Genomic DNA, 16,264 nt, shown 5'->3' with positions numbered 1-16,264 from the left:
ACAGCGGTGAGTGTGTGTGTGGGGTCTCACCCACCCCCTTACCCCCGCTGCAGCCCCACACCAGGCTCCCAGGTAATACACAGGCTGCCCTGGGCCCTGTGGGTCCCATCCATAGGATCGCTGGAGCGGCTGTCATGGAGCTCCCCCAAAGCGCAGGACCTGGGATAGCCGGACCAAACCATCCTATGGAGGGAATAGCTCTGGTGCCTTATGCTATAAACAAGCATTTAAAGCTGTACCAGCACCTTCCAACTAGGGATGCTAAATGGTAAGTTGGTAACCATGTAACTGCTGAAAATTTCATTGGTTAAACGGTTACATTCACCTGCAGCACAGGATGGCAGCCAGCTTCCTGAGAGCCAACTTTGAAGCTGGCTCCCAACAAATACCGGCTCCCTCCTGCCACTCTGCTTCCAGAGAGCTGACTGCTGCCCGACGCTGCTGCCACCGATTCTCTGGGAGCTGGACTGGAAGCTGTGTTGGTTAACCGTTTGGGTAACCAATAAGCTCATGCTATTCTCATGCTATAATGGCTATTCTCTTACATCCCTACTTACAACTAATTTCTCATAATGCTGCCAGTGAGCCAGGCCATGGCACAACCTCCCTTGCGATCCTGGGGAAGAGCAGCAGGCTTGTGTACACAGAATGCAACCCTGAGGCAAGAGCAGATGACAGGTCTTTCAAGCTGCGGGAGCACACAGAAGGCTGAGGGTGGGGCTGTTTTACTGGCAAAGGGATATCTGCAACTGTCCTTGCACAAGGGAGAAGCCCTCCTTTCACGAGTAGCCCCTTGTCAGTAAACATAGTGCCATGGGCAACAGGAAAGGTTGTGAACGCTGCTCGAGTCAGACCTTTTTCAACTTGTACTGAAGTTCTACGCGCAGCCCATTTAGCATACCAAATGGGCTGCACAGAACTTCAATGCAAGCAGAGCTGGGCTCAGGGAGCAAGTGATACTGCAACACCGATGTCAACTGCACGCTGGCATCTGGAAGGTACATGCTCACACAGGCAGCAGAGTGGTGTGAAGCATTACTCATTGGAGGATGAGCAGGAATACCAGACAGATCAACGCTATGATTCTACATGTGATCAGAACTTGAGAGTAGTTCAACAACACGGAAAATGGACACAGGGAACTTCTCCTCTGCCGCAAACTAGATGTCCACTCTCCTAAAAACTTGAAAGCAAGGCGTCCCACCTCTCTGGATTTGACCTTTTCCAGCCAATCCACATTTTCTTTCTTGGTACAACAATAAGGAACCAACATGGTTCTAAGTTGTTTATAACTCTGGGCACTGGAATGAAAATAGTATTGGTCACTTTACTACTACAGCTGGAGCTGGGAGAACAGGGCTGTATTTCTGTAGCAGCAACTTAACAGTGGTAATAAGAAAAATGCTCACTGACAAACTAGAGATACATCTTCAGAGCCACTCTCAGGGAAGACCAGTTGGCCCAAACTGCTTGGCAATGGGCTATGAGGAAAGCCAGCTTAGGGAAGGTCCATTCTTGGAAATTCTGGGCATCTGAAAATGTGTTATACATGGTACCTGGATAACAGCATGCTCCTCCCGTGGTAAGAATGATCAGCTTAGGAAGGGGCGGTGCATATTAATGGCTCTCCATAAAAGAGTGCCATAGGCGGCTCTATTGCCTTGGTGAAACCAAGTACAAATCCTACTCAGGTCACACATGAAATGGGGCTGGTGCCTCTTCCCACCCACCCTGTGATCTGGCTGGCACTGATGGAAACCTGTACTCCAGACAGGAGCAAGGCAGTGACTGGTCAGGGCTGAGAGACACTGGCAGAGCTTGCAAGGCTCCTGCTTGTAACTTGGTGATACTGGTAAGTATCCAGAGTAGCTCTGCTAAATTGCATGTAGCATCTGCAGAGAGGCTGGTGTAATGGGAAGCAGGATTTGGCTCATTCTGCCAGGCTGCTGCCAGTAACTAACAGCCTTTGCCTTTCAAACACAAATTAAAATATTGAACTCTGCTGAGCAGGAGGAGCCTGGCACTGCATGGCCTGTCTCACCATTATCATCCAGTGCTGTGTGGATGCCTTCGGGGCTGGGGCTGTCAGTCCTGCTGCTGTGTGTGACTGGACTTGAGATGACGCCTAGGCAAGGCCATTCGAATACAGGGCTCAAAGGGCACTTAGTCTTATAGGCCAATGCAAAGTCTGGGGAGCAGTTCAGAGGCACTGGAGTCCTGGCAGGGGCAGGTCCTTCAGGTCCATAGCTCAGCGGTGAGATGGATCTGTGAATTGGCACAAGGTGTGTCTCAGCTACAGGAGCACAGATCAGTGTTGGATCCTTGCTGGGGGCCAGCAGTCTCTTTTCCATACACTCTTGAGATCCACCCAAGCACAAATCCTCTTTGCAGTCAGATTCCTCACTGGGCTGTGGATCCCTTGGTGCATGGAGGAGGCTCTCTCCTGGAGTGCCAGTCCCTGATGCCATTTCTCTGTCCGGGTCCAAAAGGACCTCTGTTTTGCAGAGCAGCTCGTTGCCCTGGCTCCGCTGAAGTCCGTCATTCTGGCCGTGAAAGAATAAATCCGAAGGAGTTTCACGGATCCTCTCCACAGTGCAGTTTGGTGCTGTGGTTCCAGCCAGGCTGCTAGATGGCTTTGTTCTGAGAGCAGGGCCCGGGAGCAATGGCTCTGCCAACTCTGGCCCTGTCTTATTGAAGAGAGCAAAGATGTTGTGGAAGAGCCTCTCCTGAGGCCGCTGCCTCAGCAAGGGGTGTTTCACTGTGGTCAGCTCCTTGCGGGCATCAACGACCATGTTATGCCATTTCTTGCGGATCTCATCAGGTGTGCGCTGCACGAGTGGGCTGAGGGAGTTGACGGCAGCTGTGATCTCTTCCCATGCTCGTTGACGATCCATCGTGTTCTTATAGCGCCCGCTCTTGGGGATCAGGATGTCCTTCCGTAGGCTGAATTCCTCAAGGATGAGGAACTTCTCCTCCTCGGAAAACTTGAGTCTTTTTGGCTTGGCTGTGGTCATGTTGCCCCTGTGATTCAATTAGTCACCATTATGGCACTATTTACCATGCGATCCCGCTTAACTGTACTGCATGGATATCTTCCCAGATACTCTGATTACCCTACCTACAAGAGGCTCCTACTGAGCCCAGGTGGGGAGAAGAGGACCAAAATTCACATTGGTGGAAAATGTATCATAGACCATGAAATCTGGTCTTTCTTTGTGCTTTTACCCTATACTATAGGGTACTATGAGGTAAAAGTATACAAAAATACAGTGTTTCTTTCTCAAACCGGGGGGGGGGGGAGGGGTTTGACCAAAAAGATGGTTGCAATCTGTTTATATGGAGGGTGATGGTTTTGTCACACTTATTTCTGTGCAGCCTTCAGAGCTGGCCCAGCACCCAGTTCTGAAAGCACTGCTGCCACTAGAAGTAGCACAGAAGCAAGGATGGTGATGCCCTCCCCCAACATACACACAAAAGTCTTGCAACTTCCCCTTTTAGATTAGGTCCCCCAGTCTGAGGAAACACTGACTGAAGGGCTCTACATGTATATATTTTGCCCTTTTACAATACATATTACTGCTTTGTTACACCACCATGAGATTTAAGATTTAAATATCTGGAACTGTGAAATTCAAGATTTTTTAAAATGCCAAGACTATGAAATTTAGAACAATGGACTGCAAATTTGGTAGGGTCCTATCATAAGTCATCTCATCTGATTCATTTTGAAAATGAACCTTGATCCTGACTTGCCACAGTTATTGCAATATTCCAAGTCTGGGTTTTCTGGAAGCAATCAATTGGTTGAGCATGAAGTTTCAACCCTAAATACCCATCGGACCCTCTGGCACTTTTAAGTTCAGGTGATTTAAGCATGTAAAGATTACCGTATGAAGAGACTGCCTTAGCCACGGATCCAGCGGCTTGCCTCAATCCGTGGTGGCTGAACTTTACCTAATCAAGGGCCACACTAAAAAACTGCAGCAGCCTGAGAAGTGCACCTGGTCTGCATACCACTGAGCTGACGGCAGCCCCACTGGCGTTTAATGCCAAAGTGACAATGCTGAAGCTTGATCCAGTGAGGCCCATAAGGAAACTGTGTCTTACAGCACAAAATCCTTCCTATTGTTAGAACTACTATTCTTAAGCACTCACCATATAGGATCTCACAGTGTTTTATGAAGACGAGTTAACACCTTAAGTGGAGGAAACTGAGACAAAGGAAGGTGAAGCAATTGGTCTGTCACAGAGAAGACAAGGACTAGAACCCAGGACTTCTGACTTTCACTACTGTTTCCCACGGGAATACAGCCCACAGGGACTACAGCCTGCTGAGATCAAGAAAGGATAGCTCACAATGATATCAGCTGCCCCTGAAAGCCAGACCACTGTAAATACCCATTTAAAAGTTAACTGGTTAAATAATATAATTTTAATTGTTTAAGAAATTAAGGTGCAGAGCAGCTAGGGTCCCGTGACCAAGCAGGGGTCCTGCAGCCAGGTTCCAGGCTACTCCTCCGGCCTGGCCGTACCGTGGGTGGGATTGCTGCTCCAGCCTGGCCCTCTGGTTAACCAGATACAAGGAAAACATGCTGGTAAGACTAATGCTTACTGGAAAACCAGTTAACCTTTTACTTCCCTAATACTGAAAAGTAGGGTTCTGCGCTGGAGAATTACAAGTTGCATCCAGCCAGTTCTGTAAGGCCTGCAGCTCTCTATTGTTCTGATTTGTAGGATATGCTCCTTGGGGCAGGGAACGTGTGCACCCATGACAGCAAGACAGAAGGCCTCGAGGGCTGTGTCTAGATTGGCAAGTTTTTTCGCAAAATCAGCTGCTTTTGTGGAAAAACTTGCCAGCTGTCTACACTGGCCGCTTGAATTTCTGCAAGAACACTGACGATCTCATTAAAGAAATCCGTGCTTCTTGCGGAAATACTATGCTGCTCCCGTTCGGGCAAAAGTCCCTTTTGCGCAAAGTTTTTGCGCAAAAGGGCCGGTGTAGACAGCTGAGATTTGTTTTGCACAAAAAAGCCTCGATGGCGAAAATGGGAATCGGGGCTTTTTTGCGGAAAAGCGCATCTAGATTGGCCACGGACGCTTTTCCACAAAAAGTGCTTTTGCGGAAAAGCGTCCTTGCCAATCGAGACGCGCTTTTCCGCAAATGCTTTTAACGGAAAACTTTTCTGTTAAAAGCATTTGCAGAAAATCATGGCAGTCTCGACACAGCCGAGCAGTTCCTGATGCACGGTCCCTCAAGCCCAGCATCCCATCTCCGGCCAGGGGCCAGCGCTGATGCTGCAGAAGGAGGCGCAGGAGCTCCCCTCCACTGCCCAATTGCGCCCTGCAGCACGCGGCGCTGGCTCCCTGATATTTTTCTCTCCTTTGACGGTCCGGAGGGTCTCGAGCCCTGGCCCCGCTGGCTGCCCACGGAGCTCTCCGGCGCGCGGAATCCAGCGGGGGTGAGTTCCGCCGGGTGCCGAGCGGCCCCCTCTGGAGCCGGGGCGCAGGGCAGGCGGCGAGCGGGGCGGCACCTACCTGCCTGCGGCGCTCGCATGCCGGCGGCCGGAAGCGGGAGGCGGCGGCGGGCCTAGCTCGGCAGGAAGCCGGGGTGTTGCCACGTATCCGGGGCCGCCGTGGCCACGCCCCCGCCTGGGCGTCGCTTGCGCGGGCCCGGCGCTGCGGGATCCGGGCCGCCGCTCCACTGCGGGCAGGGCCGGGGGGGGGGGGTTGCCACCTCTCCCGGACCGGACAGACCGAACGGTATTGTCACAGTCGGAGTCCTGTCCGTCCGCTCGGGAGAGTTGGCAACCTTAGCAGAGGCCTCCCACTTTCCTCTCCTTCCCCAGGGACAGCGCCTTTGTGGGGCAGGGCTGGTGTGTGGTGGAGCCAGCCCTTACTTAGCCCAGCATGAGCTGGGGGGGAAGAGGAGCGGGGAGGGAACAGAAAGGAAACTGCTGTCAGCACCCAGGCAAATGCCAGTCCATGGCCTGTGAGGCAGCAGAGACTAGTGGGTAGGGGGCAAGTCCTCAGGCCTGACAGAGATTGATCCGGGACCCACAGATCATATTTTCATGAATGACTTTGGCACCACAGGGAAGCGTGTGCTGATGCACTTTGCTGATGACAAGAGCTGGGTGCTGTCAATGCAGAGGGTACTCAGAATATCGTACAGGAAGACACACCCGTCCTAGAGAACTGGGGTTCTAGCTGTGGGATGAAATTTAGTAGTACAGTGTGAGGTTTTGCACTTAGGGATGGATAAGCCTTTCTGCTATAAACTGGGGACACATCAGTTGGAAATGACAGAGGAGAAAGACTAGGCATAGTGGTCAATTACAGGATGACTGAGAGTCGTCAGTGTAGCGTAGCGCAGGCATAAAAATGGCAAATGTGATCGTTGGGTGTAACAAGTGAAGTACTTCTAGGAGAGATCAGGATGTATTAATGCCATTGTCCCCAGCCCTGGAAAGACTTCACTTGAAACTCCACAATTCTGATTACCTATGTTCAGGAAAGCTACATTCAAAATGGAGCAGGTTTGAAGAAGGGCTAGTAGGAGGATTAGGGGAATGGAGGGCCTAATTTAGGACAGGAGACTAAAAGAGCTTGGCTTGTTTAGCCAGCAAAGCAAAGGCAGAGAGGATATGGTTGCACCCTATAAATACATGAGGAGGAATAAAGAGCTATTGAAGCTAAAGGGCAGTGTTGCACCAAGAACAAATACGTATAAATTGGCCATGAATAACTGGCAATGAGACAAGTTTCCACACATCTGAGCTGGAGCTTTGGTCAGTTTGTGACTGGGGTTGCACTTTATGAATGGAATTGTAGGCACACAGGACCATGTATAAAAAATTAAAGGAGTTGAGAAGTGAAGTGATAGAGTTACCTGTGATAGCAGGGGACAGGACTTGATTACTACAGAGGTCCCTTCTAGTCCGGTGTCTTAATCCTCCTTTGACATGGCCAAAAACTAAAACGGCAAGTTCCTAATTTGAATATCAAACTTTAAAAATGCTATTTCCAAACTATTTTGAGAATAGCACTTTTCTGCCATGTTTCATTGAAATACAGGTGATAAATAAGAGGGCTACGTCTAGACTGGCATGATTTTCTGCAAATGCCATTTGTGGAAAAGAGCATCTAGATTGGCACTGATGCTTTTCCACAAAAGCACTTTTTGCGGAAAAGCATTCGTGCCAATCTAGACACGCTTTTGCACAAGAAAGCCCCGATCACCATTTTCGCCATCAGGGCTTTTTTGCGCAAAACAGTTTTTAGCTGTCTACACTGGCCTTCTCGCACAAAAACATTCCTGGAAAAGGGCTTTGGCCCGAACGGGAACGTCAAAGCATTTGTGCAAAAACTGATTTCAGACAGTAGAACGTCAGTGCTTTTGCGCAAAATCAAGCGGCCAGTGTAGACAGCTAGCAAGTTTTTGCGCAAAAGTGGCTGCTTTTGCGGAAAAACTTGCCAGTCTAGACGCAGCTGAGGAGTCAGCCTGGGACTCACTTTAGTTCCCACAAAGAGGAGAGGAAAGGAAAAGTGTGTGAGCCTTAACTTTGTGTATGCGATACATGATCCTGGGCTGATTCCTCACCCTCTCACTGAATCATACTGGATTAAGCTGGAAAGTGAAGTGTGAAGGGTTCATTCTAGAATGTGAGTGGTTTACTAGTTATGGTTAACCGGTGGGGAATGGAGCAACCCCGCGGGACCTACTGTGGGCAGGGGGTACTCCAGCCCAGCCAAAGCAGATCTCATCCCAGCATGCCACAGGCAGTGTGTGTATTTTGGGGGAGGGGTGCTCTAGCCCATTTGGGCTGGAGTGGTCCCCATCTGCTCCCATTTAATCAGTTAACTGGTTAAAACAATGTTTTATAGTTAATTAATTAAACGGAATTTTACATCCCTAATTCTTTCTGTACTTGGGACAGAAGCCATGTCTGTGTGACACACGCTCATCAGGAACAAGGTGAAAACTCTTGGTAAAGGCATGTTGTTGCAGCAGCAATTTGGACTAGAGGTAAACTGTAAGGCTTGATTAAATGAAGTTAATAGTTGAGCTTTGAGACTAATATTCAAGGAACCAGAAGGAATTTAACAGAATAAAACAAAATACAGACATGCTCGCATGCTTTATAACGCTGACTAATAGCAACACCCAATTAGAGTTCTTTATTAATGATAAAATCCAACTGGGCCACACTTTATTCAGCCAAAAGCATGTTTATGGGCTCCTTATAACAGGAGCCACAAACATGGATAAAAAACAGTGAAATAAGATCTGCTGAGCAAGGGGATCAGAGTTGGAGATGAGTCCTTTAAGACACGTTTTCTCTTGTCCTTTGGAGAGCAACACATCCAACTCTTTATTACTGGAAGGTTGTCTTGACCTGAGAGTATTGGGCTTACCAAGGAGCCAAGCATTTCACGTAGACAGGAGCAGAAATATGGGCTAAGAGCATCATCGGTGGTATTTTATGCTTGTTGTGATTTGATTTGTAACGTTGCCCTCTGAATGAAGAACTAACTGGAAGCTGTTAGCTCCTGGCTTGATACAGAGAATGGGTGGTTGATAAAAAAAAGTCTGAGGAACCAGGATAACCTGAGAAGTAGCGAGGCATGGATCTCAGATAGTAGGCCTGCATACTAGTTCCCTTTCTTGGCTGGGGAATGGGGAGCCAACTGAGTTGTATCAATAACCTGACAGTTCTGGATGGCTCCCAGCAGAGGAGATATCAGAAGGTGAGCAGAGATTCAGCGGTGTCTCAGAAAAATGTGCACTGCTAAAATAGCACACTTTGCCCCAGGGCTCATGAGAACTCAGTACCACACAGTTCTGCCACCAGAGATGATCAGACAATTCTTACTGATGCCGCTGTATCTGTCATCCCATAATCTACACTGAAGGTGGAGGCCATTCCCTGCTGGGCCAGCAGTTCCTGTACCAGCACAAGCTCATGTCTCAGCTCCTGGGAAGTGCAGTGGATCTCTGAGGCACTGGTGTGGGTCTTTTCCAGAATATCCAGCACGTGGACCAGAAGTGTAGCCTTCACCAGCAGCACTGTGACAGCAGCATGAACCTTGGCACACCCGAGAGCTTTCATGTGCAAAGGTGCAATAGCATCTAAAATAGAGGGAGCAGAAAAAGGTATTCATAGGATTAGGGTGTAGAGAGTATCAGTGGCCATCAAAAGTAATTTAGAGAGACAGATGAGAGGGAAAATTATTCCCATTCTCAAAGTCCCATCTTCTCCACAAGCCACATTTCCCTGTATGAAAGAAAAACCAACGCCACCTTCAATGGTATCCTGACGTGCACTCACAGCAGCAGCACAAAGGTGCAGAGCCAAGAATACACATCAGGGGCTGCTGGCTTTTTTCTGTCACTGGTACAGGTGAATTCCAAGATCAGCTGGCTTGGCCTATCGATACATGGCCGAGACAAGGACTTGTGCTTAAGCCAGCACTAAGCTTCTCTGTTTACTATTTAGTCTTCTTCATTTAGAACAAGTATCCAATCTACTCTCATGCAGGGCTGCTCCACTGGGCATTTGCTTCAGCTTACCTTGGCTGCACAGAACCTAGCCAGGGCCTCCCCAGCATCACAGAGTTAGCATGGAGATTACATTGCAGTTTCTCTTGCCCAGGCAAATAGTTTACCATGCAGGTAACATCACAGGGATTTCAGGATGCAATTTCCAGTTATCCAAAATCTCCAAGCCCTTTCTTATTCTCCCGTGTAACTGTAGGGTAAATTGAGGTAGCCCATGGTATCTTGCTGAGAACTGACAAACTCAGATCTGAAAGTATCAGGCCAAGCCTGGGAAACATACAGTTCAAAAGTTACTGTGACCCTGGTTCCCCTGGCAACCACATTCCAAAAGGGCTTCACTTTGATAAGGCAGGTACCAAACAACCAAACAACCGCGTGGGATTGTTTTTCATTGTCTGCTTTGTTCCTAGAAAATAAGCTTGGATACCAAAGATTACGCTAAGGCAATACCACCCCCGCAGGAGACGCATTATATTTCCGGCCGACAAAATGACCATCAGCATGCCTTTGTTTATGTTGGCTTATTTAGCTTGTTAGGAATAACTACCTGTATTAGTGATAACATGTTTAATTGGCAATGGGTGGAGATATTGGGTAACTGTCATAGAGCATTGGCTTATGTGCATATCTCACTTCCGCTGCTAGACCTATCAAATCACTTCTCCTCCATCCATCTGCTACCTATATAATCTAATGTATGTTTTGGTTAAGTTAGTGCTCACCAGGCTAACCCCTGATGGGTACTCCACCAGCTGTGTGAACCAATAAATCCTCTGCTTGTTTTCACCTGCACCCAGCATGTCCAGAAATTATTCCCTATAGCTACCTTTAAGTGGTACACTAGGGGGAGCTGGTTGAACAGCGTGGCAAATTTGGCAAAGAAACAGAACACACATTATGGTTGTTAGGTGCTCAGACCCCATAAAGGGAACATTATGGAATGTGGTGGCTGTTCCCTGGCTTTTCCTTCTGCACTCTTCATTTTGCTTGTCCCGCTCTTGATGCTATATGAAGGAAGGCTGCTTTTGGGGAGAGAGGGAATATAACAGGTTTCTCTGCATGTGGATTGTGGGCTGGAGCCCAAGTGAACTGTATAAATCTGACTGAGAACAAAATTGAAAAAAGGTAAAGAATACAATCAAGTGATTTTAAACCCCAACTTTAACATACCATTGAAGTTACACATGGCAGGAGGTAATGTACCCCTGTGTGTCTTCTATTTTAGTTTATTTAAAGCAATTATTCTAGCATCCCATACTTAAAAGGCTGCGTCTAGACTGGCATGATTTTCCGGAAATATATTTAACAGAAAAGTTTTTCCATTAAAAGCATATCCGCAAAATCGTGTCTAGATTGGCAAATGCCTTTGTGCAAAAGATTTGCTTTTGCGCAAAAGCATCCATGGCCAGTCTAGACGCAATTTTGCGCAAGAAAGCCCCGATCGCCATTTTAGCCATCGGGACTTTTTTGCGCAAAACAATTCTTTCCTGTCTACACTGGCCCTCTTGAGCAAGTATTCTTTCGCAAGAGGGCTTTTTCCCGAGCGGAAGCAGGAAAGTATTTGCTCAAGAAGCACTGATTTTATACATTACAAGTCAGTGTTCTTGCACAAATTCAAGCGGCCAGTGTAGACATCTGGCAAGTTTTTGCACAAAAGCAGCTGCTTTTGCGCAAAATCTTGCCAGTCTAGACACACCCAAAGAGAGTGACAATTAGTGCAGGTCCTACATATAAACAAATCTGTGCTTTACAAACACATATGCTGTATGCCACCAGCCTGTCTTTGCTTTGAAGGCTGCCCATCATGGTAAGGGATTAGAAGCAATGTCAATGCAGCTACATACCTCGGCTCCACCAGTGCCTGCAGTGCTGTAGGCTGTGTAAGATGCTGGGCACAGTGGCTCTCAGCCAGCGTTGAATGAACTCACAAATCTGGGTGGAGGCACATACCCTGTCTAGCAGCTGGAGGAGGAAAGGGAGCAGCAGTTGCGATAAGACAGCCGGCTCTGCAAAAACATTGGGTTCATCCTCTTTATACAGACTGACAGCTCTGAAAGGGAAGCCAAGTCAAATGATCAACCCCATGTTTTGTCTGGTTCGCCGATCTGATCCCTGCCCTCGCAAAACAATTTCACGGTAGGTACCTGCTGTGATGCTACAGTGATGGGTGTCATGTGAGCAGACAGGGCTTTTCGTACTTGTGACTAGAAAGGAGGGGATTTCACATCTTTTGTGTTTGCAGACTGAAAGGACCAGGTTCCTTGGGATGCTGTCAGTAATAATATTGCCCATCTATAGAGCACAGTTTTACATCACTGCACTGCCATTAACTGCTTAAACCCACCCAACTTCCTTGGTACAGCCTGACATATCATCTCCACTCTGCACAAGGAGAAGTAGAAGGTTAAAGCCATGATTTTCAAAAGTGAGTGCCTAAACAAAGCAAGGCACATAAGTGCCCTGCTTTTGAGGGGTGATGAGCAAAGGGAGCAATGGGTGCTCACTACCTCAAAAGAAAAAATCAGGCCGCTTTTTCAGGTGCCTGAATAGAGATGTGGGTTTTTACATTTAGGTCAGGATTTTCACAGAGGTGGACTAAGTGCCTTGCCCAAGGTCACACAGTGAGTCTGTGGCAGAGCTGGGTATAGAAATCAGTAGGCCCCACCTTCTATTTTCTGGCTCACTTGCATGCATTCTGGACTTTATTTAAAAAACAAAACAAAGAAACTCTTCAACCCATTTATTTGCAGGGCCTAGTTTTTTATCTGCACTTATAAGTCTTCTGGAAGGCTTTTTGTTCTGGAACACCCCCCAGGAGCATGGACAAAACCAAACTACACTTGCTCTTTTCACTCCTCTGAGGAGGTATTGCATTCCCCTTCTTGCCCTTTGCTGGCATGACGGCTTGCATGTCTGAGCTGGCCCTTTCCAAGCTAGTGACTTGGGCTCTCTTCTAGGAGGCATCAGAATTCTCCTGATTTACCTTGGTTCCTGAAGCAGGTTTCCCAAATCTAATCTGCACTGTGGCTGCTTTGCAATGTACTGCTGGCAGAACCAGCCATGGCTAGATCTCTCTAAGGCACTGAGATACTCCTGTGGCATGAAACAATCGTAGCGGCTCTGGAGCCATTTCCAGTGTTTGCAGCTACCTATGCTACAGCAGTCCCCTGCTTTTCTCCCAGCCCCCTTGGGGCTAATGCCAGACAATATAAGTTAGAGCAACTGCTCTAACAAACACTAGATATTGGGCCAGTACAAAGTGGAATGGAAGCCTGCCGTGTGCCCTTGCTGGCCACAGCTGAAATGTTTCTAGTGTGTGGCTCTTGGGGAGGGAGGTGTATGTGTGTCCTTAATTCCGACTTAGAATTATAGCCGCTCACTTGTTGGCCTCCAGTTCTGTCAAGATGCTGCTGACGTCCAGGGTGGGGAGGTGCCGTAGCAAAGCTTCAAAGGTTTCTTGGCAGCCCCAGAACTTTTCCAGCAGGACATGCAGCAGGCACACCAGCCCTCTGTTACCCTGGATGAAAACACAACTATCCCAAGGCTGGGCTCCTGACATGTGCTGAACAAGGCTGGCAAAGACAGAGGCTTCACGCCGTACTTCCTGATCCTCATCTTGTAGCAGGTAAATACCCATGTCCATCAGACTGAGTGGAAAAAGAAAGCAGATTTCATTTTAGTAGTGTGGTGCTATCTAGAGCATTTCCAGGTAGTCTAAATACACTGCCATGGGGTAATCCTACACAACGAGGTTGTAATTAACAGGAAACTTCTTTAAATGCTTAGCGGGTCAACATCATCGTGACTTGTTTCTGATAGTGCTTGCAAAGTGCCAGGTGTTACCTACACAAAAGGCCCTGCCCTCAAGAACTCACTCTTTAAAGCAGGTGTTGGCAAATACCATTCCATGAGCAGGAACCAGCCCACCAGGGTTACCTCCTCGCAGATCTAAGCAATCACAGCTCCCATTGGCTGTGAATTACTGTTCCCAGCCAATGGAAGCTGTGGGAAGCAGGGTCCTGGTCTGCACCACTTCCCAAGTCTCCCCTTGGCTGGGAATAGTGATTAATGGCCAACGGGAGCTGCGATCTGGTACCCATGGACGTGCAGGTAAATATAGCCACAGTAGCCTGCCAAGGGCTAACCCTGGCGAACTCTCACTATGTTATTGCCCACCCCTGCTTTCAAGTGACAAAGCTGACAAATGGAAGCCAGACGGACTACACTAGCAGAGTGGTCAAATGGAAATTAGCCACAGCCTGGAAATGTGCAACAAAGATTCTTTCTTCTCCCTTTCGTAAAGTAACATACAATATCCTCAAGTACCCCATAACCATGTCACAATTAGTGCATCAATGCAAAGTACCCATCCAACATTATTTTGAGGATTTTTACAAGAATATTGTTGGAGAGAGTTGGACCCAATGTTTATATTAGGTTTATAAAAATATTGTTTTACAAACCCTTAGATCAAGGACACATTTCCAATATTTTTATTTAAACTCCAACTACAAGTCTTATTTAAATTTAAACATTCCTATGTTTTGTTTGCAACTGGAATATTGCAGAGTTGTGTTATCCTGCATGAGGATCAGAAAGTGAAACAAACGAGTTCATGTTCATTTTCCAGACGGAGTGAAACGCAGAGAGTAAATAAACAGTATCTCCAGTGAAAGGGAACCAAGGCATTCAGGTATTAGCAGCAGTAGCAGCAGCAACATAAGCAAGATCTTGTTTTTAAAATCCAATTTGTAACCTGGCAGTGTCCCCTTTAATATTCTTTACAGTGGTTTTCCTAAGGCAAGTCTGCTATTAAATGAACAAGTTATTAACCTTTAGTCCCAGCAGCTGGCATTCTAACTGCTGTGGCAGTACTAGAAATTATTATTGACAATAACCATCCAGAAAACCTGAATTTTTGTGGCCCCTGATAACAAGCATTGCTCAAAGTCAAGCTGAATTAGCTCTTGCCAGGAAATTAAAAATAAAAAGAGCAGTTTTAATTATATAAACAAAAGGAAAATAAGGATGGATGATTTTGGGTTGCTATGCAATGTGGATGGGAAGACATAGACCAAAAAATAAATGATAATATAGAACACATGCATAAAGGCCATATCACTGCTGGATGTTTGTGTCTAGAAATGGACATTCCCATACCTGAGATGGAAGAAAAACTTAGAGTTTAATATGCTCCAATAAGGCAACAACAGAACTTCCATCCCAGAATATTGAAAGAACTGGCACATGGGTTTGTTGTAGCAAGGACTTTAATAAATCTGGCTATTTGGGAGCAATACCATATAACTGGAGAATGTCTAACATCCCTATATTTAAGATATGGGACAGAAATGAACCAGGCAGTTACAGTGTTGATCTGACCTCAAGAGTACAGAAGGCTTTAAAGCAAACTGAAAGAATAATTAAATTTGTGAAGATAAACCGTAACATGGGTTTACCAAAGACAGATCATGCCAAACTACCCAAGGTTTCTTTGAGAAATAACTGGTTTTTTTAATAAGGGGGTGTAGTACATCTAATATACTTGGACTTCAGTAAACCATGTGCCACATGGGAAATTATTAGTTAAATTAGGGGCAATAGGGCTGATGCAAGAACTAGAAGATGGATAAGGATAAGGAGAGAAAATAATGGGTTGTGCTGAAAGGTGAACTATTGGACTGAAGGAAGGTTACTATTGGAGTTCCCCAAGGATGGATCTTAGGACCAATCTTATTCAATATTTTTATCAGTGACCTTGTTACAACAAGCAGACATGTACTAATGACATCTGCCAATGACACAAGATTGGGAGACATCATCAGTACAGAGGAGCACTGGACTATTATATAGGAAGATCTGGATGTCTTTAAAGATGGGAATGACAGAAATGGGATGAAATTTCATACTACAAAGTGTAAGGTCATGTGGTTAGGGTCTTATAATAACTCATCAGTTGGAAGTGACAGAGGAGGGGAGAGATCTGAGTGATCCTGGGCCACCAATGTGATCTGACTGTGAAATAGGCAAATTTGATCCTAGGATGTGTCAGGCATTTCCAGTAGACAGAGGAAGTATTAATGTCATTGCACAAGATACTGGAAAGCAGGAATGACTGGGAGGAGGGACACAGGTTGGGCACTGGCCATGCGACTATTTCCCCATGTGACTCCTCCCCACGGAACCACAGCTTGGGGGGAGGGCTGGGACAACAATTCCTCTTCTCCAGCCCTTTCCTTTCCCTGCCTCTTTCTGCCCCTGCTCCATCCCCACCTCACTTCTTCTCCCAAACCCTCTCCCCTGACTGACGCTGTCCAGGTGCCTGCACAGTGTGGTTCAGACCTCCAGTACTCATTCTGTGCCCTGTAGAGGGGGCTGTCTCACCCCTCACCAGTTGTTCTGCTGCTAATCCCTGGACTCCCCAAAGGTTCTGTCTCCTTGTCCCCTTTGCCCACTGTGTTTGGAAGGCTCGTGCTCCCCCTTGACCACCCCTTCACACATGGCCCCTACTAGGAAGACCTAATTTGCAATGCTGTGTGCATCTCAGGTGATCCTTGTTCAAGAAAGAGTATTTCAAACTAGAGAAGCTATAGAAAAGAGCTACTAGGATGGTCTAGGAAACGGAGGGGATTGGACGTGCGTGGCTTATTTAGTCGAGCAGAAAGAATGCTGAGAGGGGAAATAGCGCTCTGTACACATACATGA

The 16,264-nt window shown here is 47.1% G+C and overlaps 2 protein-coding genes across 10 annotated transcripts in view; both read right to left on the bottom strand.

The window, feature by feature from the left end:
- Positions 1-7,178, bottom strand: part of LOC102456426 (uncharacterized) — a 63,214-nt gene extending 56,036 nt beyond the window's left edge. For 3 of the 4 annotated variants that reach the window (XR_016348351.1, XR_016348352.1, XM_089775225.1), the window contains exons 1-2: positions 5,536-7,178; positions 2,042-3,021 (exon numbers count right to left, since the gene is read on the bottom strand). Coding sequence is in view for 2 of the 4 variants with exons in the window: in XM_089775225.1 (XP_089631351.1) it covers positions 2,042-3,014 (973 nt within the window). In the remaining 2 variants the exon portion in view is untranslated. Of the gene's footprint in view, positions 1-2,041; positions 5,516-5,535 lie in introns of those variants that run through there. The other variant, XM_089775226.1, reaches the window with a different exon arrangement.
- Positions 7,179-8,163: 985 nt separating this feature from the next.
- LOC102458487 (tRNA (32-2'-O)-methyltransferase regulator THADA-like) overlaps positions 8,164-16,264 on the bottom strand; it is a 54,064-nt gene continuing 45,963 nt past the window's right edge. For 3 of the 6 annotated variants that reach the window (XM_089775136.1, XM_089775134.1, XM_075898236.2), the window contains 3 exons: positions 12,940-13,206; positions 11,404-11,609; positions 8,164-9,130 (listed from right to left, as the gene is read on the bottom strand). In XM_089775136.1, coding sequence (XP_089631262.1) covers positions 8,859-9,130; positions 11,404-11,609; positions 12,940-13,206 — 745 coding nt within the window. In that variant the 3' untranslated portion in view covers positions 8,164-8,858. The remainder of the gene's footprint in view (positions 9,131-11,403; positions 11,610-12,939; positions 13,207-16,264) is intronic. The other 3 variants (XM_089775135.1, XM_089775137.1, XR_016348328.1) reach the window with 3 other exon arrangements.

The sequence above is a fragment of the Pelodiscus sinensis genome, chromosome Z (genome assembly GCF_052426305.1).
Source record: "Pelodiscus sinensis isolate ZL-2025 chromosome Z, ASM5242630v1, whole genome shotgun sequence".
In the NCBI taxonomy this organism is placed as follows: Eukaryota; Metazoa; Chordata; order Testudines; family Trionychidae; genus Pelodiscus; species Pelodiscus sinensis.
Note: the sequence above shows the minus strand (reverse complement) of the source record. Positions and strands in the feature narration are given on the sequence as shown.